This window comes from Onychomys torridus, chromosome 7 (genome assembly GCF_903995425.1).
Source record: "Onychomys torridus chromosome 7, mOncTor1.1, whole genome shotgun sequence".
In the NCBI taxonomy this organism is placed as follows: domain Eukaryota; kingdom Metazoa; phylum Chordata; class Mammalia; order Rodentia; family Cricetidae; genus Onychomys; species Onychomys torridus.
The window spans coordinates 32484238-32512073 of NC_050449.1; the positions used below are offsets into that span (position 1 = coordinate 32484238).

The 27836-nt window shown below is 36.2% G+C and overlaps 2 protein-coding genes across 2 annotated transcripts; one reads left to right on the forward strand and one right to left on the reverse strand.

Moving 5' to 3' along the window:
* Positions 1–1281: 1281 nt before the first annotated feature.
* On the reverse strand, positions 1282–6258 carry LOC118587315 (olfactory receptor 8B3-like). Its single transcript, XM_036193201.1, has 2 exons — positions 6247–6258; positions 1282–2220 (listed from the first exon to the last, which is right to left on the reverse strand). The coding sequence occupies exons 1-2, from the start codon at positions 6256–6258 to the stop codon at positions 1282–1284; spliced, it is 951 nt and encodes a 316-aa protein (XP_036049094.1).
* A 14335-nt stretch (positions 6259–20593) lies between these two features.
* LOC118587264 (olfactory receptor 8B3-like) lies at positions 20594–27034 on the forward strand. The gene is made up of 2 exons (XM_036193087.1): positions 20594–20601; positions 26092–27034. Exons 1-2 carry the CDS (start codon positions 20594–20596, stop codon positions 27032–27034), a joined length of 951 nt encoding a protein of 316 aa, XP_036048980.1.
* The last annotated feature ends 802 nt before the right edge of the window (positions 27035–27836 follow it).

Consider the following 27836-nt stretch of genomic DNA (forward strand, 5'->3'; position numbering starts at 1 on the left):
ATGTCTGAACTTCATGCTGGCTTAAACAGTATGGCTTCTCCATTTTTCTCCCCCAAGCAGCTTCTGAGACTTACAGTTTACCATCTCTGTTTTTTTCCCTTTTAAATTCTAATAAAATTGCCCCCAAATTTTTCTTTGAGTCTATTTTTAAATTATTTTATGAGATTAAGAACCCTAAGAGTAGGTCTCAACCTCCCCTGCATCACAATGATACACTTACAACACTGCAAATAAGAGAAAATAAAGACATTCAGCAGCCATGTCAGAAAGAATTGAAGAGTCTTACTTTACAAATGGATCAGTGACCATATAGAGGACTCAAGAAGAAGCTGTGTGAAGTAAGGAAATCTGTTTAAGACATAGACAGAGAAGAAACGGAAAAGCATTGAGGAAAAGCTCAGCAATGAAACCAAGACACTGAAAGATCCTAACAGAGACTCTGAAAATGAAATAATCAGACATTCAAATAGAAATCATAGCAAAAAGCACTGTCAGCAGATAGGTAAGACTCTGAAAGCATTTCAAAATCTTTTGGTAAGAAATAATAGTTCCTAATTTCGCCCAGCCGTTTCCCAGATGCACTGGGCAAAAATACATCCTCCTGCTCAAAAAGAGATATCAGCTCATTTTTCTTAACAAAGAGGGATATGAGAAAGAAAATAAAGAAACAAATGCTGTATGAATTAGCATTATATTCAGGATAAAATAACAGCCAAATTCAAAATAGTGCTGTTATCCCATATTTTGTTTTACTAAAAAAATATTTTATGAATGTAGTAGATTTAAATGTTAAAAATCACCAGACTTGAAATCATGACTAATAGTTTACTCTGGACTTAATATTTAATAAGCTTTTTTAGGCAAAGGACTAATAATCTCATTAAACTCTAGAATCTTGCTCATCCAACACACATGCAGGTGTGTGTGTGTGTGTGTGTGTGTGTGTGTGTGTGTGTGTGTGTATGTGTGTTAGCATGCAGGCATGTGTGTGGAAAAATATATAGGTGGAAAAAATATATATCATCAAACTATGATGGTATATTCTTACAATATGCATATGACTAATGTTAAAAAAGAATGTTTTGAGAATTGTATTTAATCAATGTAGAAAGTAATGAATATACTAAGGAGATATCATTGAACACCATTTTACAACACCAGGCTAGCAAAGAAAAATATAAATTACCCCACTATAATGGAGAAATAAGATCATAAAGCAGTCATCATACCTCAAAAATCTTGTATTTGTGACTCTTTGTCACAAACACAGTAGGTTTCTCATCAAAAGTTTCTCTTATTCAGAGTTTTTCTCAGGGCAACTTTAACATCTTTGTTTCTCAAGCTGTAGATTAAAGGATTCATCATGGGGACCACAATATTATAGAAAACAGAAGATACTTTTCCCTCATTCAAAGATCCAATTGAGGAGGGTTTTAGGTACATAAATGCACACGATCCAAAGAACAAGGAAACAGCAATTATGTGGGAACTGCAGGTGCTGAAGGCTTTGGACCTTCCAGCAGTGGACCTTATTTGGAGGATACTAGAAAGGATGAAGCCATAAGATATAAAGATGACAATACTGGGTAGAGTGATGTCTTTCCCCCCTACAATGAAAATCTCTATCTCATTGACATAGGTGCTGGTGCAGGAGAGCTTCATCAAAGGCAGGAGGTCACAGAAGTAGTGATTGATGGTGTTCCCATCACAGAAGGTCAGTCTCAGGATGCATCCGGTGTGGATCATGGCATCAAAAACCCCCATCAAATATGAACCAATCATAAGAAAGGAACAGACCTTAGGAGACATGGCAACATTATACATGAGTGGATTGCAGATAGCCACATAGCGATCATAGGCCATTGCTGTCAGGACATAACATTCAGAGATGACAAAGAAACAAAAGAAGTAGAGCTGGGTCATACATCCTGTAAAACCAATAACATTCTTCTTTACTAAGAAGTTCATCAGCATTTTGGGTGTAACAACAGAAGAATAGCAGAGGTCTATGAAAGACAAGTTAAAGAGGAAAAAGTACATAGGGGTATGAAGATTAGAGTTCAGTACAATTAGAATGATCAAAGTCAAATTTCCCAAGGCGGTGATCATATACATTACTAGAAAAACTAAGAACAGGGGTATTTGGAGGTCAGGGTTGTCTGATAAACCCAAGAGAATGAATTCTGTTACCAAAGAACCATTTGTCAGAACCATTCTTCTCTAAGATAATCTGTGGAGAAAGAAAAGAAAGAGTGAATGTAAAGTGCCCCACAGAATTTACAAGTGTTTTTCTATCATACATGTGGCACACACATTGGGAATGCCTGGAAATCACCCACATGTTTGCTATAGTCTATGTGAGGCAAAGTCAAGAGATGCTAATCAAAGAGTAAAATGAGTCAGTGTAAAATCTGATTAATTTCTGGATACCTAGTCTTCAGCATGTTAATTATACCTAGTAATGCTTTGTTATATACTTGAGTCTGAACAGATTACATCTTATAATTGTCTTCTCACTTTATATATATTATGTTCACATCAAACACATAAAAGCAAGTCTGTGTGGAGGGAGGTCTTAGCTTCACCTTGGGCATCTCACAATGAATAAATTGTTCAAAACAAGTTGTAAATCTTACGTGATTTGCTTCAGATTTCAGAGTTATGTCTCAAGAAAGACCTCACATAAAAGTTAGACATTAGCATAAATTTTAAAACATCCATGCAAATAATATATAGAGTGAGCTAATTGTGAATATATGCATATGTATATATACATATGTGCATCTAAACCCCCATACATATATACACAGTTAATAAAAAAATAAGAGGCCATGAACATGAAAGAGAGCATAGTGGGTTATATGAGATAGTTTGAAGGGATGAAAAGTTTATATCACAATCTCAAAAAGATGAAAAGTATTTAAATATTAATTTACCATGCTTTGGAGAGAAAACAGTATTATCTCTTTATTACCTGCCCTTGATATCTCAAAGGATTATATCAAGATATAAGACAGCATTTCTTGGATTCCAAGAATCTGAGGACACAAAGTTAATTTTCATATTACTTGGAAATCTTTCTGAAATGCTGTTCATAAAGTTTAATGTAAATACTCTGTCCTCTGAAGCCCTAGATAAGATGTAAGCCACTTGTGTTCACTCTTGCCATTGGATGAAACACAGAAAGATTTTACTGATTTTATTTCTATTTTATGTACTTTACTATACTTTCCTGTTAACCCACAGTAAAATCTTCCTCAGTCTCTTCCTGGAACACAGATGCCAGGTGTAAAAATGAAATACAGTGGGTTTATTTATTTTTTTTTGCATGCTAGTCCATGATATATCTTTATGTCCTAAGGGAGTAAGGTTTGACCTTCTCTTAGGGATTGGTACATCTTCTGTACTTATGCCATTATGAAATCCCATCTCCCATTGACCTTCATCTCATGAGGGAAATCTTTTGTTTTGGTTACTTTTGGTTTTGTTTGTGAATCTTTAAGAGTAATATTCCACAGAGTCCCATTAAAACTTTCTTATACATTTTTCAAAGTTTTCAAAAATGTGGAAAAATATTTAGTGTATCATTTCTCCTGAGATTTTCCCATACCTCTTTTTAGAAATTGTGTTTTTTACTGCATTTATTTTCAATGAACTGAATCAAACCCACAAAGTCAACTCTGCTCCTCAGTAAGTACTCTGTTATTGATCAGTGCTCAAGCCCTCCAGAATCACTTTTACTATATTTCACCATTTCTTAGTTAATGTTCCTACTGTTATGATGAACAACAATGACCAAGACATTTTTTAAAGGAAGGCATTTATTGGTGGCTTATTACACTTTCAGAACACCAGTTAGTCCATGAACAACATAGCAGGGGGCACGTGGGTGGTGGGCATGGGCAGGATCAATGCTTAGGGATCTCATCTAATCCACAAGTTGCAGGCAAGACAGGGCCTGGATTGGGTTTTTGAAAATCCAAAGCCCACACTTAGTAACACACATTCTCCACTAAGACCACACTTATTCTATCAAGCCATACCTCCTGATTCCTCCCAAACAGTTCTACTAAATGGGTACCAAGCATTCAAATATATAATCCTATGAGGGCCATTCTCATTTAATCTGCCACACTCCAGCTAAATATTTATAATAAATAGTTAAATATTCAAAGCAAGTACACTGCTCAGTCCTTAAGTGTAACAGTATATCAATGAGGCCAAGGATTTTTACACTCACGGTAATAAGAATAGAGATATGTAGCTAGATAGACAAGTTACCAAACACCCTTGTTTCCCATGTTCATTTGTATAAAAGAGGAATGGTTAAACTTTTGTGTGATACTTTGATTGCATTCTGATACTTCTGAGACTGCCAATAAAGTTTGCTTTGAGTCAGAGGGTGGAGCTAAATACTAGCTTACTAAAATTAGCCCTAAAGGATTTAGAGGACCAGGGACATAGAGATTTGGAGGACCAGGGACAGAGAGAGCGAGACAAGAAGTAGTAGGGCAGGGCTTGGAGAGAGTCTTGGCCCTTTTGCATCAAGGACAAGAGAAAGAGGAGGTTGCTGATCACTTTTTTTCCAATTCTCTAATTATTCAGGTTCTTACTCTGATATATGACTACCAGCTTTTCATTGCTGAAGAATAATTAGATAAACACTTCATTAAAATCTCATTTACTTTTTCTCATAATTTTTATAATTCAATGAAAAAAATAATAATTTTTCTTCTTTTTTTTTTTTTGCCAGCTGCCACTCAGGCCCTGAACAGGGCTAAGACTTAGCCCACCCACCCATATATCTACCTAATCTATGAACTGCTGGAGTATGTGAAGGCACTGGATCTGTAGATGGGAGGCATCAAGATCTCCAAGACACAGGACAGAAAAAGGGCCTCTAGGAATAGACCCATTAAGGGTCTGGTATTGATAGAGCAGAATAAACCAGAGGCCTTTAGCCAGACCAACAATCCATTGCAAAGAGCACTTACAAGTAAACGTGAATGGATTAAAGGGTATACTGTATGACTCACCTGAACAACCAGTTCCTGAGCAATCCCCACATCTGATGCTTGATATTTTAGAAATGGTTAATTTATAGATTTATTTGAAATCTTCACTGGGCTGTATAATGCTGTGGATATCGCTCTATGTAAATAAAGTTCTGATTGGCCAGTGGCCAGGCAGGAAGTATAGGCGGAACAACAGAGAAGAGAATTCTGGGAGGTGAGAGACTGGAGGGAGACACCGCCAGCAGCTGCCATGAAAAGCAACATGTAAAGACACTGGTAAGCCACAAGCCATGTGGCAAAGTATAGACTAACAGAAATGGGTTAATTTAAGATAAAAAAAGTAGATAACAAGAAGCCTGCCATAGCCATACAGTTTATAAACAATGTAAGTTTCTGTGTGCTTTGTTGGTTGGGTCTGAGTGACTGTGGGACTGGCGGGTAAGAGAGATTTGTCCTGACTGGGCCAGGTAGGAAAATCTAACTACAGTATAAGAAAAATAGCTCATGTGATAAAAATCTTACCTTCTCACTTTGATGTATATTTGTTCCCAAAGCATGCATGATTCAAAATTGGGTGTCATTGCTAATGGGCTGCTTATGAAGATACTGATGGTCCATCAATATCAGTTTATTTTGTTCAGTTTATTTAAATCATGTCTAGTCCTTTGTGCTCACACATTCCTATAGTCATAGCAGTAAGAATGCTGCAGTAGAAGGACTGTAAGTTCAAGGTTTTCAGTATAATGCAATGAGTTTCAGAGTTTTCAGAGAAAATCTGGAAAGTATAGCAAGATTCTGTCTCCAAAACCATATAAAGAGAAACATGAAATAACTAAATAAAGATTATTCTAAATGTGCATTAAATGGTCAGGTTTAGTTTTATTTACAAAAAGCCAGAAAGGAAATATTTAAGGTTTTGTGAGACATAATGACCCTGATGTTATAATCTAAAGTATATATCAGACAATAGGTAAATGATTGTGAATCAATTCCTATAAATTTTTTTTTGTTCATTCTCAAGGTCTAAGGATACAGCTCAGTGGTATAGGTCTTGAGCATCCCATATGATACTCTGGGCTTATTGGATATCAGTGAATAAAAAGGTGTCAATGGTCAGTACAAGGTTTCAGGCAATACTATTCTAATTCTGAACTGAAACTAAGGTGTAGCTAATGCATTATCTCTACTTAACATGGTGTGGAAGCATGACCGTATCCTTTGTAAAACTAACATTTGAGTTCATTACTCTACTTAAAGTCACAATCATGTCACATATAATAGGTAAAATTTTTATTTGTAAAATTAAATGTTTTATTTGTAAAAAATAAATCTATTGAGTTTCTCCTTTAATTTATGTTATGCAAGTCAAATGTCTTGGCTGAAATTATGATTGTATTAGTTAGGGTTTTATTGCTGTGAAGTGGCATGATGACCACAGTAATTTTTATAAAGGAAAATATTTTATTGGTGGTGGCTTACAGTTCCGAAGTTTAGTCTATTATCACCATGGTGGGAAGCATGATAACACACAGGAAGACACAATGCTGGAGAGGTATCTGAGAGTTCTACATCTGGATCTAGGGCAGCAGGAAGAGAGAGTGAGCCACTGGGCCTGGTTTGAGCTTCTGAAACCTCAAAGCTCACCCCAGTGACACATTTCCTTCAATAATTTCACACCTACTGTAACCAGACCACATCTCCTAATAGTGCCACTACCTAAGAGTCTATGGGGCACATTTTCATTCATATCACCACAACGACTAATGTTTTTTTTGCATGTTTGAATAATACACATTATGATGGTATTAAATGTTTTCTTTCAAATAATGTATAGACTTGCAACTTTTAGTCATTCTGTACTCTTCATGATTGTGAACAAAATGTTAATCTAATTTCAAGTTATATGTAAGAAAATGGCAAAAAAATCTATAAGTTCAAATTACCAAGAATTTATTTTTTTAAAAACTTGGTTTAGTTTAATGTTAATTTTTTAAACCTTTTTAGTGGAACAAATACATTGCATACTTACTAGGTAAAGATTGATACATAAAACTGAATTAAAAGAAAATAAAATCAACACCAAGTTATATGACTTAGCTGCAATGTCCTGGAAAAAAATTATCATAGTCATTGAATCAAATTCCTTTCACATTGCTTGCTTCCAATGCTGGAGTTAGACCTGGTGACCTAGAGACTGCTAGAGGAAAACTCTACACTGAGGCTTTTAAAACTGGATATCCACATTTAAATGAGAGAAGTATATCCTTACTTCTCATCTTGCACTAAAATTAATATGAAATTTATGAAAGATCTTAATGAAATACTTAAATGTTTAAAGATAATGGAAATATATTTTGGAAACATTCTAAGACAGCCAAGATAGAGTCAATGAATTTCTGAATAGTTATTTTAAAAAATCATTACTTTTTGAGATTATATGAGATCTTGTCTTTTTAATGTGTTTCTTAACATGTTTGTATCTATGTTTTTCTTTTCATTGCAGTTGTCTTCTGTTCACTGGTATGAGTTTATCCACAGTATCTACTTTTTTGAGATTATAATATAGTTACACTATTGCCCCTGTTCCTTTTCTTCCTCTGAATTCTTTCAAACATTGCTACTTGCTTTCTTCCCAATCCATGTGCTCTTATTTTTATTAATAGATCTTTGATCATTAGGTAATGACAGAAAAAATGATGAATAGAATTGGATAAAAAGGTTTCTCCACAAGAAGAGAAACATAATTAAGGAATAGAGGGGTGTGTGTTCCAGTTCTTCCTTCAACAGTAGTTTAGTAAGTGGAATGTACACATAACTCAAACATTTTAATCACCAAAAGACCAAATTTGGTCATTAAATGCACAAAAGAACTGAATACTTATCAAAACAATAAGTGTATGAGGCACACACACACACACACACACACACACACACACACACACAGTTCAATACCCATAGCCATCAAAATGGAAATCCAAACTACATTGACCTATGATCTCATTTAACTCACAATGGATATAATCATTTAAAATAAATAAGCAATATCAAAGCTGTTATTTAAAATAATCCATCTGTCCTGCAGCAGAAAATCTAACTATAGAAATAAGTAGGGAGATTACTCAAAAAATAAAATATGTACTACCACTTAATTGTTGTTACATACCTAAAGAATTATTCTTAGCACACAATATAGTTAGCGATACAACCATGATTATTATAGCACTATTCACAATAATACCTTTTAGAGTTGGCATAAGAACCTCCCAGTTAAGTTTCAACTAGAATTCATTACATTAGTTCCTGGAGTTGTCCTCTTTCTCCTCCCCAAATAAAAATGGGTTCACATTTTCAATCATTCTCCAATCTGCTGCTAGGCTATATTATTCAAGGACAAAATATTCAACTAAAGCTTTATGAAGAGTAGAGAGTAAGTATAATCCCTAAAATTCTATACTGTATATATGTAATACTTATATTCTTCATCCGATGGTTAATATTTGTGGAATAAATATAATACTACAAATTGACAAAAGGGGGTCAAATGAATATTATTTACAGCTGCAATGTGGGTTGTATTTAATAGCCAATCAATAAAAACACCTAGATCATGAAGGCACTGACATTTCCAAAGGACACATTGATGCCCAAGAAAGGATAAAAGACAATCTGGAGAAATCAAGGGAGGCTTCCACAAATCCTCCCAAAGCAATCCTGTGTCTCTGTCTTTCTCACCATCTACATCTGTATTTCTCTCAAATACTTTCTTATTCCTCTCTCCTCCCCCCAAGAACCCTTTGACAGGTCAGAGCTGGACTCTTACATTGTTCAATATCTGAAAGTGTAAATAGAATCAATAAAGAAAACACAAACTAGCTGGGAGGTGGTGGCACATGCCTTTAATCTCAGTTCTTGGGAGGCATAGCCAGGCAGATTTCTGTGAGTTCAAGGCCAACCTGGGCTACAGAGTGAGTTCCAGGAATGGTGCAAAGCTACACAGAGAAACCCCGTCTTGTAAAACCAAAAAAAAGAAAGAAAGAAAGAAAAGTTAGCTCATGCAGAGCCACTATAATGTCATATGACCAAGCAACAACAGAATGCAAAGTCTAGACACATAGACACATTCTATGAAGATATAAATGTGAATATTATATTATGCCCGAATTTGAATAATAACTGCAGCAGGTTTAGACTGGGGATTTTTCTTGGGCACTGTGACCACTAAGAGTTAATAATATACTGCTTGGGACATGACAAAATGCCCATGGTGCTTTGAAGCTTTTGTTTTGGTCTAGTGTCTTTGAAGCAACCACAGCTACCAGCCTGAGAAAAGGCTCTCATATGCTTCTTGATTCTCAAAAATTGGGTTATGGGGTTAATGAGTAAGAGTAACAACTCTGTTTATTAATGGTGTTAAAACTTGAGGGAAATGATTGGAAACGAAACTATCTTCCGTCATAATTTAATGATGACTAATAGATGAGCAAAAGGAAGTGAAACACATGTCCAAAACCAAAAATGATATCATGTATGTTTTGAAACATCATGAATGTATCCTTTCTTACTAAATTTTGTATAAATAAAGAAACACTCTGGCTGCTCATCAGCCATCCTGCAAGATTCTCCAAAGCACCATGGCCTGGCTCACTTCCTTCTCCCACCATCTCCTTATATCTTCTGCTGGGACCTATCCACCACTGGGAATGACTCCCATATACTTCCTTTCTGTCCATCTCTCCTGAAATGAAACTAAGAAGTATGTATCCCATATATGATTCCTCCATCACTGCTCTTGCATCCACCCATCTTCAGGCCCTGCCTTCATCCAGAGCTGGAGTCTAGCAATGGAGTAGCTGTTTTAATATCTAACAAAACAGACTTCAAACCAAAACTATTCAAAAGAGATAGGGAAGGACCCTACATACTCATCAAAGGAAAAGTCTACCAAGATGACATTTCAATTCTTAATATCTATGCCCAAACACAAGGGCATAAATCTTTGTAAAAGAAGCACTACTACAGCTTAAATCACATATTGACTCTCAAACACTGATAGTGAGAGTCTTCAATAACCCACTCTCACCTATTGACAGGTCATCCATGCAAACACTAAGCAGAGAAATGCTAAATCTAACAGATGCTGTAATCCAAATTAACATAACAGATATTTAGAGAACATTCCTCCCATACAAAAAGGAATATCTTCTTTTTTCTCAGAATCTCATGGAACTTTTCCAAAATTGACTATATACTCAGATACATAGAAAGTCTCAACAGATCTAAGAAAATTTAAATATTTCCTTGTATGTCATCAGAGCACCACAGAATGAAGCTGAATTTCAACAACAGAAAGCTTACAGATTCCTGGAAACTGAACAACTCTCTACTGAATGAAAAATGGGTCAAGATAGCAATAAATAAATTCAAGACTTTCTATAATTCAATGAAAATGAATACACAGCATATCCAACCATATGGGACACAATGCAAGTGATGCCAAGATTAAAGTTTACAGCCCTAAGTGCATATATAAAAATAAATGGTGAGGTCCCATACCAACAACTTTACATCACACCAAAACCTCTAGTACAAAAGGAAGTAAGCACACACAAGAGGAGTAGATGGTAGGAAATAATCAAACTAAGAGCTGAAATCAGTAAAACAGAAGAGAACAATACAAAAAGTCTTTGAGAAAATCAGCAATATAGACAAACCCATTTCCAAACTAACTATAAGATATAGAATAAGGGGGTTGTAGCAACAGACACTGATGAAATACAAGAGAATCATTAGTACAATTAAAAAAAAAAAAACCTGTACTAAAAGAGTATTTAAAAATCTCAAAAAATGGATAATTTTCTCAATATGTGTCCTTTATCAAAGTTAAATCATGCCTAGTGAAATAGAAGCAGTCAATAAGTCAGTTTCCCAACCAATAAAAAAGCCCAGGGCCATACGATTTTAGCAGATAATTCTAGTAGACTATCATAAAAGGGTTAACACCAATATTACTTAAACAGATGGAAACCAGAAAATAGAAAATTTCACAATTTATTTTATGAGGCCACAATTACTCTGATACCCAATCCACATAAAAACTCAATGAAGAAGGAAAATTGTAGACCAATTTCCCTTATGAACATAGATGCAAAAATACTCATGAAAATACTTGAAAGTTGAAGCCAAGTACACATCGAAAAGATCATCCATCATAATCAGGTAAGCTTCATCCCAGATACACGAGGATGGTTCATCATACAAAAATCAATAAATGTAATTCATCATATAAATAAACAGAAAGGGAAAAATAACACATGATCATCTCATTAGATGCAAAAATGTCCTTTGACAAAATCCAATCACTCTTCATGATAAAAGTACTGGAGAGATTAGGGATATACCTAAACATAATAAAGACAATTTACAGTAAGCCTAAAGCTAACATCAAATTAAAGAGAGAAATTCAAAGCAATTCCACTAAAATCAAGAACAAGACAAGGCTGTCGACCCTTTCCCTATCTATTCAGTATAACACTTGAAGTTTTATCAAGAGTAATAAGACAAGTGAAGATGATCAAGGAATACAAATTGGAAAAGATGAAGTCAAAGTATTGTTATTTGCAGATTACATGATAGTATATATAACTGACCCTAAACATTCCACAAGGGAACTCCTGCAGTTGATAAACACTTACAGTAAAGTGGATGGATAAAAGATTAACTGAAAAAAATCAGTGGCCCTTCTTATACAAATGACAAATGGACAGAGAAAGAAATCAGAAACAACACTTTTCACAATAGCCAATAATATAAAATATCATGGGTAATTCTAAACCAAGCAAATAAAAGATTTGTATGATACAAGCTTCAAGAATTTGAAAAAGGAAATTGAATAAGATATCAGAAGATGGGAAGATCTCCCATGATCAAGGATCAGTGGGATTAACATATGAAAAATGGCCCTTCTACCTAATACAATCTACAGATTCAACACAATTCCCATCAAAATCCCAACACAATTATTTACAGACATTGAAAGAATAATTCTCAAGTTTATATGAAAAAAAAAAAAAAAACAACCAGGACAGCTAAAACAATTCTGACCAATAAGAGAACTGCTGAAGGTATCACCTTCCCTGATTTCAAGATGTACCACAGAGCTATTGTAATAAAAACTATATGATTTTGGCATCAAAACAGACACATTAGTCAATAGAATCTAATTGGAGCCCTAGACATAAATCCACACAGCTATGGACACCTAATTTTTTGTAAAGAAGCCATATAAATACACATTGCAATAAAGACAGCATCTTCAAAAAATGGTGCTGGTCAAACTGGCTAGAATTCAAATAGGTCCATGTTCCTTAACCTGCATAAAACTCCAGCGGATTGAAGACCTCAATATAAAGCCAGATACTCTAAACCTGACAGAAGAGAATGTGGAGGATAGTCTTGAACTCCTTGGCATAGGAATTGACTTTCTGAACAGGACACTAATGAGTGGAGGCACTAAAATCAAAAATAAATAAATAGGACTTCATGAAACTTAAAATTTTTATAGGGCAAAGAACATTGTCAACAGGACAAAATGACAGCCTGCAGAATGGGAAACTTTTTTCACAAACTCCACATACAGTAGAGGGCTAAATTCCAAAATATATAAAGAACTCAAGAAACTAGATATCAAAGAACAAAGAATCAATTTTAAAAATTCATGAATTGTTGAGACCAAGATTGGAAAAGCACAGGGACAAATAGTCAAACAAATGGAAGCACATAAATTATGAACCAAAGGCTGTGGAGCCCCAACTGGATCAGGCTGTCTGGATAAGTGAAACAATTGAATAGCTTCAACTGTTTAGAAAGCACCCAGGCAGTGGGATCTGGACCTGTCCTTAGTGCATGAGCTGGCTGTTTGGAACCTTGGGCTTACACAGGAACACTTTGCCCAGCCTGGAAGTAGGGGACTAGACCTGCCTGTACTGAATCCTCCAGGTTTCAATGAATCCCCAGGGGAGTCTAGGCCCTGGAAGAGATGGGAATGGAGGGGAGAGGATGGGGGGGGGGGGGCGGTGGGAGAGAGGAGGACAGGGGAACCCATGGCTGATGTGTAAAATTAAAACACAAATATAATAAATTTTAAAAAATGGGGAACATCTAAACAGAATTCCCAATAGAAGAATTCCAAATGTCCGAGAAACACTTAAAGAAATTTTCAACATCCTTAGCCATCATTGAAATGAAAGTCAAAACTACTTTGATATTCCATCTTAAACATGTCAAAATTGGTAAGATCAATAATACAATGGCAGTTCATGCAGATGAGGCTGTGGGACAAAGGGAACAGTCCTCCACTGCTGGTGGGAGTGGAAACTTGTATAGCCACCAAGGAAATCAATATGGCTATTCATCAGAATATTGAGAATTGATCCCAGCTATACCACTCCTGGGCATGTATTGTAATCACTCCTTCCTACCACAAAGTCAGTTGCTTAGCTGTGTTCATTGTGGCTTTATTCATAATAGCCAATAACTGCAATCAACTTATATGCTCCTCAACCAATGACTGGATAAAGTAAATATGGTACATTTACACAGTGGAATGTTATTCAGCAGTTTAAGAAATGGCAAGTGGAATCATGAAATTTGCAGGCAAATGAATGGGACTAGAAAAATAATCCTGAGTGAGGTAACCCTGACCCAGAAACAGTTCAAACAAATTATAGAATTATAACAAACAAGAAGATTAAAACAATAATAAAAGACCTTTCTAGAAAATATCTCAGGCCTAGATAGATCTATAACAAAATTCTATCAGACTTTCAACTAACACTTTTTTTTTACTGTTAACCAGTATTTATTTATTGAATACAGCTTCAGAGCACACAAAACTTCAGACTGTAGATATGTATTTAAGTGTGCGTCTCACCTCACAGTTAGCCTAAGACAACTGTGTTGGTGGTGAGGCCCAGGTTTCAGGCCCTTCATCTCCCAGTCCTCTTTTGGCACGTTTTGGCCCAAGTCCATCCAAACCACTTAACAGTGATGTATGAATCACAGTGGAAATGAGCTGGGTCAATATCAATGCATGAGCACCACAAAAGAAGCCAGGCCCGTGTTCTCCTGGCAGCCTCTTAGCAGTAACATCATGTTTGAAAGTTAAAGGCAGCACACGGTCTGTGTACACATGTTTCAAGGTATTTCCAAGAAACTTAACAGTCATGGTCATTGACTATGAATGTGAACTAAACCAGAGAAGTTGAAATGACTCATTGTGGACCAGAATATACACTGTAGGAAATAAGAGCTCATTTATAAGTGGGAGAAATATACTCACACTTCATTTGTGGTAATTCTCTGGACTTTACTTCCAGTTAATAACGTATTTTAAAATAATCGTGAAAAATATCCTATTTTTAACTTCAGTTTTTATGAGTTGATTTAGTGAGCTGGCATTTCAACTTTTTTTAAAAAATATTATTTTCAAGTTTATTATTACTATATATACATCATACAAAATAACGAGTTCCATTTTGACATATTCACAAATGTAAATAATATATGTTGATCACATTCACCCCATTACCCCTCTGGAAATGTTTTAAATTATAATGAAACAGCCCATATGGTTGGAAATTTTATGCTGAACAGTGAAGATATGACCTTTGTATCCTTAACTTTTATATTTCCTAACACTATATGTAATTTGATAATTTATAGTGTTGTTTAAAAGTAAATTCATTTGATTAAAATTCACAGAATATTTGATTTATAAAATGTCATATCACAATCTCAATAAAAAAAGACAAATGTTTACTATATATCACTTTATTTTGGTTTTGAGAAAGAGTCTTTTGATGGAGCACTAGATGGCCTATGACTCGCCCTGTAGCCGCATCTGGCCACCAACCTGCACCATTCCTCCTGTCTCTGTTTCTGAATGCTAGGATAACAGGCATGTGTCACCATGCCTGGTGAAAAAGTTTTAAAAATAGAGGTGGTAATTTCCAAAGTTGACATTTAAAATAAGAAAATTCCATGCGATAGCTAGAAGAAAATCTGTCGAAATATGTTACCCAATATTACTTTTCGTTTTCTTCATTACTGAGTAAATATTATTATTATTATTATTATTATTATTATTATTATTATTATTATTATATTTGTGTTTCAATTTTATAAATCAGCCATGGGTGCCCCTGTCCTCCCTCTCCCACCACCACATTCTTCCCAGCCCCACCCCTCCATTCCCATTTCGTCCAGGTCCAAGACTCCCATGGGGATTCATTGAAACCTGGTGGATTCAGTACAGGCAGGTCCAGTCCCCTCCTTCCAGGCTGAGCAAAGTGTCCCTGTGTAAGCCCAAGGTTCCAAAAAGCCAGCTCATGCACTAAGGACAGGTCCCAGTCATGCTGCCTGGGCGCCTCCCAGATAGTTCAAGCTATTCAATTGTCTCACTTATCCAGTCAGCCTAATTCAGCTGGGGGAACCACAGCCTTTTGTTCATAACTCATGTGCTTCCATTTGTTTGGCTATTTGAACCTGTGCTATTTCCAATCTTGGTCTCAAGAATTCAAGCTCTTACAGTCCCTCCTCTTTCTCGACAATTGGACACCTGGAGCTCCACCTGGGGCCTGGCTGAGGATCTCTGCATCCACTTCCATCAGTTATTGGATGAGAGTTCCAGCTCGACTGGTAGGGTGTTTGGCCATCTGATCACCAGTCTAGGTCAGATCAGGCTTTCTATTGGCCATTGCCAGCAGTCTACAGAGGATGTATCATTGTGGATTTAAGGAGACCTCTTGAACACTCTGCCTATTCCTGTTCTCATGTGGTCTTCATTTATCATGGTCTGTTATTCCTTGTTCTCCCTTTCTGTTCTTGATCCAGCTGGGATCTCCTGCTCCCCAAAGCCTCCCTTCCCTCAAACCTTGACCCTCATTTCTCCCACTCTCGTCCAGGTTGTTCATGTAGATCTCATCCATTTCTCTGGGATTGGGTGATCCCTGTGTCTTTCTTAGGGTCTTGTTTTCTAGGTAACCTCCCTGGAGTTGTGTAGCAGTCTAGTCATCTTTGTTTTACATCTAGTATCCTCCTATATGAGTGAGTACATGTCATGTATGTCCTTCTGAGTCTGGGTTACCTCACTCAGGATGATTTTTCTAGATCCATCCATTTGCCTGCAAACCTCATGATGTCATTGTTTTTCTCTGCTGAGTAGTACTCCATTGTGTATATGCACCACAATTTTTTTTATCCATTCTTCAGTTAAAGGGCATCTAGGTTGTTTCCAGGTTCAGGCTATTACAAACAATGCTGATATGAACATAGCTGAGCAAATGCCCTTGTGATATAATTGAGTATTCCTTGGGTATATGCCCAAGAGTGCTACAGCTGGGTCTTGGGGGAGATGGATTCCCAATTTTCTAAGGAAGCACCATATTGATTTGCAAAGTGGCTGTACAACCTGGCATTCCCACCAGCAGTGGAGGAGAGATGCCCTTGCTCCACATCCTCTCCAGAATAAGCTGTCTTACGTGTTTTTTATCTTAGCCACTCTGACAGGTGTAGGTGGTATTAAAGAGTCATTTTGATTTGCATTTCCAGGATAAATAGGAATGTTGAGCAACTCCTTAAATGTCTTTCAGCCATTTGAATTTCCTCTGTTGAGAATTCTCTGTTTAGTTCTATAGCCCATTTCTTAATTGGACTGTTGGGCAATTTGATGTTTAATTTCTTGAGTTCTTTATATATTCTGGATTTCAGCCCTCTGTCAGATGTGGGGTTGGTGAAGACCTTTTCCCATTCTGTAAGCTGTCGCTTTGTCTTGTTGACTGTGTCCTTTCCTCTACAAAAGCTTCTCAGTTTCAACAGGTCCCATTGATTGAATGTTACTCTCAGTGTCTGTGCTACTGTTGTTATATTTAGAAAGTGATCTCCAGTGCCAATGCCTTCTAGACAACTTCCTACTTTCTCTTCTATCAGGTTCAGAGAAACTGGATTTATGTTGAGGTCTTTGATCCACTTGGACATAAGTTTTGTGCATGGTGACAGATATGGATCTATTTGCAGCCTTCTATACATTGACATCCAGTTATGCCAGCACCATTTGTTGAAGATGCTTTCTTTTTTCCATTGTATATTTTTGGCTTCTTTGTCAAAGATTATATGTTCATAGGTGTGCGAATTAATGTCAGGGTCTTCAACTCAATTCCATTGGTCCACATGTAGGTTTTTATGCCAGTAACAAGCTGTTTTTATTATGGTAGCTCTATAGTAGTGCTTGAGGTCAGGGATTGTGATGCCTCCAGAGGTTGTTTTATTGTACAGGATTCTTTTGGCTATCCTGGGTTTTTTATTTTTCCATATGAAGTTGAGTATTATTCTTTCCAGATCTGTGGAGAGTTGTGTCGGTAAATTGATGGGGATTGCATTGTATCTGTAGATTGCTTTTGGTAAGAACGCCAGTTTTACTATGTTAATCCTGCCTATCAATGAGCATGGGAGGTCTTTCCATTTTCTGACATCTTCTTCAATTTCTTTTTTCAGGGACTTAAAGTTCTTGTCATATAGGTCCTTCACATGCTTAGTTAGAGTAACCCCAAAGTATTTTATATCATTGTGGCTATTGTAAATGGTGATGTACCTCTGATTTTCTTCTCAGCCTGTTTGTCTATTGTATATAGGAGGGCTACTGATTTTTTTTATGAGTTCATCTTGTATCCTGCTTTGTCGTTGAAGGTTTTTATTAGCTGTATCAGTTCCTTGGTTGAAATTTTGGGGTCACTCATGTATACTATCATGTCATCTGCAAATAGGGAAAGCTTGACTTCTTCCTTTCCAATTTGTTTCCACTTAATGTCCTTATGTTGTCTTATAGCTCTGGCTAGAACTTCAAGTACTATATTGAATAAGTATGGGGAGAAGGGATAGCCTTGCCTTGTTCCTGATTTTAGTGGTATTGCTTTGAGTTTCTCTCCATTTAATTTCATGTTGGCTGTTGGCTTGCTGTAGATTGCCTTTATTATCTTTAAGTATGTTCCCTGTATTCCTGATCATTCCAAGACCTTTATCCTGAAGGGGTGTTGGATTTTGTCAAATGCCTTTTCTGCATCTAGTGAGATGATCATGTGGGTTTTTTCTTTGATTTTGTTTATATGGTGTATTACATTGACAGACTTTCATATGTTGAACCACGCTTGTATCCCTGGAATGAAGCCTACTTGATCATGGTGGATAATTGTTTTGATATGTTCTTGGAGTCTGCTTGCCAGTATTTTATTGAGTGTTTTTGCATCAATGTTCATGAAGGAGATGGGTCTGTAGTTCTCTTTCTTTGTTGCATCTTTGTTTGGTTTAGGAACCAGGGTAATTGTAGCCTCATAGAAGGAATTTGGTGATATTCCTACTGTGTCTATTGTGTGGAACAATTTAAAGAGTATTGGTATTAAGTCTTCTTTGAAGACGTGGTAGAATTCTCCAGTGAAACCATCTGGTCCTGGCCTTTGTTTGGTTGGGAGACTTTTAATGACTTATTCTATTTCCTTCAGGTTTATTGGAGTATTTAAATGGTTTATCTGGTCTAGATTTAACATAGGTATGTGGTACCAATCCAGAAAATTATCCATTTCTTTTAGATTTTCCAGTTTTGTGGAGTACAGGTTTTTGAAGTATGAACTGATGATTCTCTGGATTTCCTCATTATCTGTTGTTATGTCCCCTTTTCATTTCTGATTTTGTTAATTTTGATGCTCTCTCTCTGTCTTTTGGTTAGTTTGGATAAGGGCTTGTCTATCTTGTTGATCTTCTCAAAGAACCAACTCTTTGTTTCATTAATCCTTTGTATTGTTCTCTTTATTTCTATTTTATTGATTCCAGCTCTCAGTTTGGTAATTTACTGGTGTCTGTACCTCCTGGGAGACTTTGCTTCTTCCTGTTCAAGGGATTTCAGGTGTGCTGTCAAGTCACTAGTGTGAGATTTGTCCAGCTTCTTTATGTGGGCATTTACTGGTATGAATTTCCCTCTTAGCACTGCTTTTATAGTGTCCCATAATTTTGGGTATATGGTGTATTCATTTTCATTGATCTCTAGGAAGTCTTTAATTTCTTTCTTTATTTCTTCCTTAACCCATTGGTGATTCAGTTGAGCATTATTCAGTTTCCATGAAATTGTAGGATTTCTGTAGTTTTTTCTGTTGTTGAAATCCAACTTTCAACACTTGTGGTATGATAGAACACAGGAGGTTATTCCAATTGTTTTGCATCTGTTGAGACTTGCTTTGCGGCCAAGTATGTGGTCGATTTTAGGGGAGGTTCCATGGGGTGCCTAGAAGAAGGTATATTTTTTTTTTTTGTCTGGGTGGAATGCTCTGTAGATATCGAATAAGTCCATTTGGGCCATAACATCAGTTAAGACCATTATGTCTCTGTTAAGTTTCAATTTGGCAGTTCTGTCCAGAGGTGAAAGTGGGGTGTTGAAGTCTCCCACTATTAATGTGTTGGGGTTTATATGTGATTTAAGCTTTAGTAATGTTTCTTTTACATATGTGGGTGCCCTTGTGTTTAGGGCATAAATGTTCAGAATTGAGACTTCATCTTGGTGGATCTTTCCTGCGATGAGTATGTAATGTCCTTCATCATCTCTTTTGATTGATTTTAGTTTGAAGTCTATTTTGCTGGATATTAAGATGGCTACACCAGCTTTCTTCTTAAGACCATTTGATTGGAAAGTCTTTTCCAAGCCTTTTATTCCTAGGAGGTATCTATCTTTGAGTTTGAGGTGTGTTTCTTATAGGCAGCAGAAAGATGGGTCCTGTTTTCGTATCCATTCTGTTAGTCTGTGTCTTTTTATAGGTGAATTAAGTCCATTGATATTAAGGGATATTAATGACCAGTGATTCTTCGTTCCTGTTGTTATTTTTATTTTTTGGTGGTTGTGTGTGTGTACTTCTCTTCTTTGGTGTCTATTGCTGTGGTGTTATCTGTGGTGTTATCTATTGCCTGTGTTTACATGGGTGTATCTGCCTTCCTTAGGTTGGAATTTTCCTTGTAGTGCTTTCTTTAGGGCTGTGTTTGTGGATAAGTATTGTTTAAAACTGTTTTTTTTTTTTTCTCAGAAGGTCTTGTTCACTCCATCTATGATGATTGAAAATTTTGCTGGATATATTAGTCTAGGCTGGCATCCATGGTCTCTTAGTGTCTGCATTATATATGTCCAGGTCCTTCTGGCTTTCAGTCTCCATTGAGAAATTGGGTGTTATTGTGATGGGTTTGCCTTTATAAGTCACTTGGCCTTTTTCTTTGCTGACCTTAATATTCTTTCTTTATTCTGTATGTTTAGTTGTTTAATTATTATGTGGCAAGGGGACTTTTTTGGGTGGTCTAGTCTGTTTGATATTCTATAGGCTTCTTGTATCTTCATAGGCACTTCCTTCTTTAAGTTGGAAAAGTTTTCTTCTATGATCTTGTTAAATATATTTTCTGTGTCTTTGAGTTGGTATTCTTCTCCTTCCTCTATCCCTATTATTTGTAGGTTTGGTCTTTTCATGGTGTCCCAAATTTCTTTGACATTTTGGGTCATGACTTTGTTGGCTTTAGTGTTTTCTTTGATGAATCTATTTCTTCTACCATATCTTCAACACCAGAGATCCTCTCTTCCATCTCTTGCATTCTGTTGGTTATATTTTCATCTGAAGTTCCTGTTCATTTACTCAGATTTTCTATTTCCAGCATTCCTTCTGCTAGTATCTTCTTCATTTTTTTCTATTTCCCTCTTCACTTCTTGGACTCTTTCCCTTGTTTTTCATGATTTTCTTTCAGGGACTTAATGTTGTTGTTTTTTTTTCTGCTTTAATTGTCCTTTCCTCTAGCTTTTTATAGCATTCCTCCCATTTTTTGTTTGTCTCTTTCTCCACTTTATTTTTGATTTATTCTATATAAGGCTCTAGCTTGTTCATGATGTTACTTATATGGTTGTTTTCTTCTTCTTCTTCCATTCCGTGATGTTCAGGTCTAGCTGTTGCAGAAGGGCTAGGTTCTGCTGATGCTGTATTGCTCTTTATTTTGTTGTATGTATTTCTGCCTTGGCATCTGCCCACCTCCCTGTGGATTCATTCTTGGTCTTATCAGTATACTTGGTCTAGAAAGACCTGACAGATTTAGGGATCCTCTCTCTGGTCCATATGAGAGTGCTGGCCAGATAGGAGCTGGGGGGCTGGACTTTGAGTCTCAAGAAGTCCCTGGGGTCTCCAGATTGGAGCTCCTCTTGTCCAGATGGGAGATCCGGGACAGGATGGAAGCTCTGGTCCAGATGGGATTTCCGGGGCAGGATGGAATGCTGGACACTGGTTTCTAAGTCTCCAGAAGTGGCTGGGGTCCCCAGCAGATGGGTGTGGGGGCAAGGGGTTGAGGTTGTAGTGTCCACCAGAGGATTTCTCTGGTCCAGATGGGAGTTCCAGGGTGGATGGGAGCTGGGGGCTGGTCTCTGAGTCTCAGGAAGTGGCTGGGGTCTTGGGCAAATGGGTGTGGAGGCATGGTGTGGAGACTGCGGGGTCTGCCTGTGGTCTTGGAAAAGTGGAGCCTTCCCACCGGTCCCACTGATTGGCTGAAAATGGGGCCAAGCTGTGCAGGTCCTCCCAGGATGTTGCCCAGGGGTGGGACCCAGGGGCGGTTGCCTCTCTGGCTGTAACCCCAGGCACCCACCTCTCTTTGGTCCAAATGGGAGTTCTGGGGTGGATCGGAGCTGGGGGCTGGTCTCTGAGTCTCAGGAAGTGGCTGGGGTCTGGGGAAAATGGGTGTGAGGGCAGGGTGTGGAGACTGCAGGGTCTGCCTGTGGTCTTGGAAAAAGAGCATTTCAAGTTTTTGTACAAATTTTTAGTGATGGTGGTATTTATCAAATGTAAATCTATGAAAATTTCTCCAATGAAACAGAGCAGTAGCATTTGTAAGGTGAGTTATATAAGTGCATGTACAACTAATAATTTTAAAAATTATTCTAAAATAATAAATAAGAGAAACCTTCCAAATTCCTTCTATAAGCCAATATTATCTTAATATTCATAACAGATAAAGACAAAACAAAAAGAAAACTACAAACTAATATTTCTGATGAACATAGATGAATAATCCTCAGTTAAATGTTCACAAATTAAATACAAGCATATAAAACAAAAACAAACAAATAAAAACAAAACAACAAAAACAAAAATGCATCACAATCAAGCTGGTGTTGTACTCTATATACAAGGATGATTCAACACATGTAAGTCAATATATGCAATAAGTAAACTTTAAAAGATTACAAGATCATTCCAGAAAAACCTCTGTGAAAATAAATGATAAATGTCTTAGAGAATATGACTAGAGGAAACATACCTACACATAAGAAAGTCTATATACAACAAACCCATAGTCACTATCATCCAAAATGGAGAAAAAAATGGAGGCAGTCTCATTAAAATGAGGAGTGAGTTGGAAATATCCACTGTCTCCCCTCCTTTTTAGTACAGTGCTTGAGGCACTAGCTAAAGCAATAAGATCAGAATAGGATACTAAATGGATACAAACAGGAAGGAAGGAAGCCAAATTATCTCTAATTGAAGATAAGGTTATTATACATAGGAAATTCCAAAAATTCTAATAGAAAACCTATGGAAATGACCAAAATATTTTTTAACAAAGTGCCAGAATACAAAATCAACTTATAAAAATAAGTACCTTTCCATAAACCAATAGTCAGCTTCCTGAAAAGATTATGGACTCATTTGCATTCACATAGCTTAATGATACCCAATGTCAGGAAGTAGAGTGTTGATGGGAAATGGAGCCTGTACATAAAACCTCAAGATCTCCCTCCAGAGAGCATTATCACCTGTCACTGTTCTGTTTCCCAAAGGTTTTACAGCTTTCCCAAACAGCACTACCAGCGGGGGGGTACCTAAGTTCATAACCTTCATTTAACTCAAATGTTTCTCTGTTTAATTTTTGTTAGGATGACTTTTCTACTGATAAATATAGGGTATTAAAATTACCCACTATTACTGTTTGGGATTTAGCCTCTGTCTTTATATCTAGCAATATTTGTTTTATGAAATTGAGTAGATTAATGTTTCGTGTGTGTGTGTGTGTGTGTGTGTGTGTGTGTGTGTGTGTGTGTTTAAATTAAAATGTTACCTTGATTGATTCTTCTCGTATTCAATATACTGACAATCAAAGTGCATTTCTTGGTGGTAACAAATAGACTGGCCCCTTTTTCACTCATTTTGCTCATCAATATATTTTGATTGGAAAATTGAGACCATTGGTAAAAGATGTGTTCTGATGCCTCTCTTTCAACTGATTCATGTTGTTTGTTGTTTTGCTCTTTCTCATTTGACTAACTAATGTCCTAATGTGGCCTGTTGTTTCCTATATACTTACAGATGTTTTATCTTTTCTTTCATTTGAAATAGATTCCTTCATTTATATTCTGTAGAGATGACTTAGTGACCATAGATTCCTTTAGCCTGTTTCCATCCTTGGAATATTTATTTTGTCCTCAATTATGACAAACAATTTTTCTAGGTAGAGTAATAAGTATTTGCGATTGTCTTTAGATCTCGAAACATTTCACTTCCAGACTTCCTGATGATGGGTAAAGACTACACTTATGTGAGGTATCAAAATCTATACCAGTCCCACCAAAATGACCACTCAAATGTGAGCAGATCAAAAATGACCCAATAATGTGCCAGAATGAATGGGAAAAACCCCATGAGACCTCAGCCCTACAGAAATAATTACTGCCAAATGATTTAAGATGGGAGAGGGCAATATGATCCTCCCCAGGTAAAAGAACCCCAATTGGTTGTCCAGTGTCAAATGGTCAGTCCTAAAAGATACATAGAAGTAATAGCATATGTGCTCAACAGGATAGTAGTCATTTTCCATATGCCATACACATACTAACAGCACATATTGCTCAGCATGTAGGTGTGAAGATTCATAAGAATTCACATGGAGAAAAAGGGGAGAGGCTCATGACAAGGAGAGAGCAGAAGTAAGTCAGATAATATAGTAGGTCACAAATTTGTGACTCATTCATGAAATGCAACTGCTCTGGCAGAAGAGTCTTCTCAGTGTGAAATGAGTACCTAAATTCTTTTCTAAACCTATTTTTCAGGCCCAACAAACACCCCCTTAAACAGTTTCTGCATTATTGCACCAGTGTGGACATCTTGTCTTGCAGGTTGGTATTGCTGTATGCAGGTTCTATCAGTGGGTAATATATCTTTTTATACCTATCGTCCTGCATAGTGCTTCCAAGAACCCTGAAAGCTAGTTGAGAGAGAGACAGAGAGAAAGAGGGGGGGCGAGAGGGAGTGAGTTTCTTGTTCTTTTCAAGACTGATTTCTCTGTATCCTTCAGTCAAGATGTATCCTTCAGAAATAGTCTTTCCACCTGGTTATGGTGGACAGCCAAGAACAATAGCAATATATTGTGTTTAGGTATTTGCCATGTGCCATCATATTATCACAAATTAACTCACAGTATTTTTTTAGCTTTCATAACAACCTGAAAAAATATGTGCTCTCAGTCTACTACTTTATAAATTGTGAACACAAAGCAAAGCAAAGTAAATTTAACTGACATAATTAATTATATTAAATTCTCAGAAGGACTCCCAGTTTGCAATTTCTAATCATTGTAAAAGTAAGAACTTCTGAAAGGGGAAATTTTATAAAGTGAAATATTCAATGAGAGACTATTGAACTGAGCTACTGCAATTATTGAAATATTTCAGATAAAGGAAGTAAGAAATATAGAATAAGAACATGTAGAAACATTCCTATTAAGGATGTGGAAAGTAATGAAATAATGCAACATGTTTCCCTCCAGATATGAATATAATATGGAGATGGGATCTTGTTTGGTGGTTTGTCTTGGGAGTTGTACAAGCCCAAGGGTGAATTAAAAACTTCTGTAAAATTGTGAGTACCTTGGGTATTAAAGAGAGATCTTGGTCCAGGGTGTAAATAAAATCCTCCTATGCCCTTCTTATACCAAGATGCTATTCTCAAGGGAAGAAAACTAGCACGTTTGATTCCATTTGAAGCCTGGCATATTATATTAATATCATTAGACTTACATTGAAACTTCCCCATGTTGTAAAGTGACAAGCAGACCAATATGAAGACTTTTACTGTTATGAAAAAGTAGTGAAAGATCATAATCAGCAAATGTGAGCTACAATCCATAAATATTTCCAAGGCACTTTTGGAAATTGTTAGTAAAAACAAAAAAAGCCTCATAACACACAAGTCCTGAAATTTTCATTTCAAGTAACAATAAGAAAACATCAATATTTTCTGGCTCAACAATGGTGAGTTTATAAACTCTATGTAACTTAATGTCTTTGTTTATGATAGGAGTTCAGGAATATATGACAGGTCCAATTTTCTCATTTTTGAAACCCAGAGATATAAGTAAAGCTGATATGAACATGTTCCAGATAGAAAGTGGAGATATTTTTTAAACACAGTGCAAATAAATTCCTTCTTCAAGTACAGAACTTTTAAAAGTAGACTTAGAAATTTGATTCTGTGTCATACAGTAGTTACTAACCTTGCCTCTATTCAGAGTCCTTACTTGTGCATGGATTATGTTTTGATTTTTCATTTTACCTTTATCTAATCCGAACAAATGTAACATTAATTGTTAAACTTCATATTGCTTTTTTTTTCTAGAAAGCAATTTAATCAAGTAAAAGAAGAAGTAATAAGATGAGATAAAGGTATTTCTGTCCAGTCACACTTTCGTTATACCTTGGTTTGTAAACAATCATATTTACATGAAATGACCCCACCTTCATTCAGTATTTAAGAAGGTGAGATACATTGACATGTTTAGCTTGGAAAGACTGTAATAAGGGAAACTCTATGGCAATCACTGGCATGAGAAAGGCAGATTCTACAGTTTGAGCCTGGGGTAGACTTGAAAATTTCCTGTGAATATACATTGGTGGAATTAAATATAATGGGGAAAGAGATATTTTGTCTTACAGTGTAATATGTTGTCCAATGCCTACACATTCCAATAGGAAAATAATGGCTGTTGGAAATAGGTCTTTTGTGACTGAATTTATCCTGATTGGCTTAACAGACCAGCCTAGTCTCCAACTCCCTCTGTTCTTCCTGTTTCTTCTAATGTATTTGGTGACTATGATGGGGAATTTGGGTTTGCTAATTCTAATTGGACTGAATTCACATCTTCATACACCCATGTACTTTTTTCTCTTTAACTTGTCTTTGATAGACTTCTGCTACTCTTCAGTGTTTACACCCAAAATGCTGTTGAACTTCATATTAAATAAGAATATTATCTCTTATATAGGTTGTATGACCCAACTCTATTTTTATTCATTTTTTGTTATTTCTGAGTGTTATGTGTTAATGTCAATGGCCTATGATCGCTATGTGGCCATCTGTAACCCGCTCTTATATAATATTGTTATGTCCCCTAAAATATGTTCCTACCTAATGCTTGGTTCATATTTGATGGCATTTTCTGGTGCCATGGCTCACACAGGATGCATGCTGAGACTGACCTTCTGTGATGCAAACACCATCAGTCACTACTTCTGTGACCTCCTCCCTGTGATGCAGCTCTCTTGCACCAGCACCTATGTCAATGAATTGGAAGTTTTCATTGTGGTGGGCATCAACATCATTGTGCCCAGCATCACCATCTTTATTTCTTACAGTTTCATTGTCTCCAGTATCTGCCATATAAACTCTGTTGAGGGTAGGTCCAAGGCCTTCAGCACCTGCAGTTCCCACATAATTGCTGTTTCTCTGTTCTTTGGATCAGGTGCATTTATGTATCTTAAACCCTCCTCAGCTGGGTCTATGAATAAAGGAAAAATCTCTTCTGTCTTTTATACCAATGTGGTTCCCATGCTGAATCCATTAATTTACAGCTTGAGGAACAAAGATGTTAAAGTTGCCCTTAGGAAAACCCTCAGCAGGTGGAAATTATGTTAGAAACAGCATCTCTACTTCCCTGTAGCTTTGTGGAAGTTTATGTTTTTATTAAAATATTAGATTAAATGTTTTCCTATTTTATCATGTAATTATTAGGTATGTTCTCAATTTGTTTTCAGGTTTTGTTAATAATAGCTATTCCTTTCCCCTCATCATTTAGTACATATATTTTATTATATTAAAAACTTAATACAATGCATTTTATTGTTATTATTGATATTTTTCTTTTAGGAAGAAAAATTATTCATTAAACTATCAAGCAAATGCTATGATGATATTTTGCTAATGAATGGGGTTTGTGATTCATTTATTATGTTTCACTGAACACACAAATGGTTCTATTTCTGTCTTCAAACTTCAAAAATGAATAACTCAGGTATATACAATTTGACAAAGACTGTTAAATACAACTCATTTTGCTGTTGTAAACATTGAGCTTTCTTGTTACAGTTCTTTAATATTTATCATTGTACCAAAACTCACACTAGATTTGTCATATATATTTATGAAATGGATAATATACTAATGTGCAGCAAGGTTGATAATTAAAGCGTCATAGTTATTCTAATAAAATATCTCAAGTATTTTTCAATGCACTTGCTATTTTTGAGTCAGTAAATGTGAAGGAAAAAAAAACAATTCCGTTTTGAAAGCTAACTGACTTTGTTTTTAGATGATTAACACATTTCTCAGGTTAAATGTTGACTTACTTTCCACCAGAAAATAACTTAGTGGCACTTTTTGTTGTGATTTAAGGTAGTTTAGAGGTGATTGGCTCAAAAGTCCAGATTTTGTACAAAAA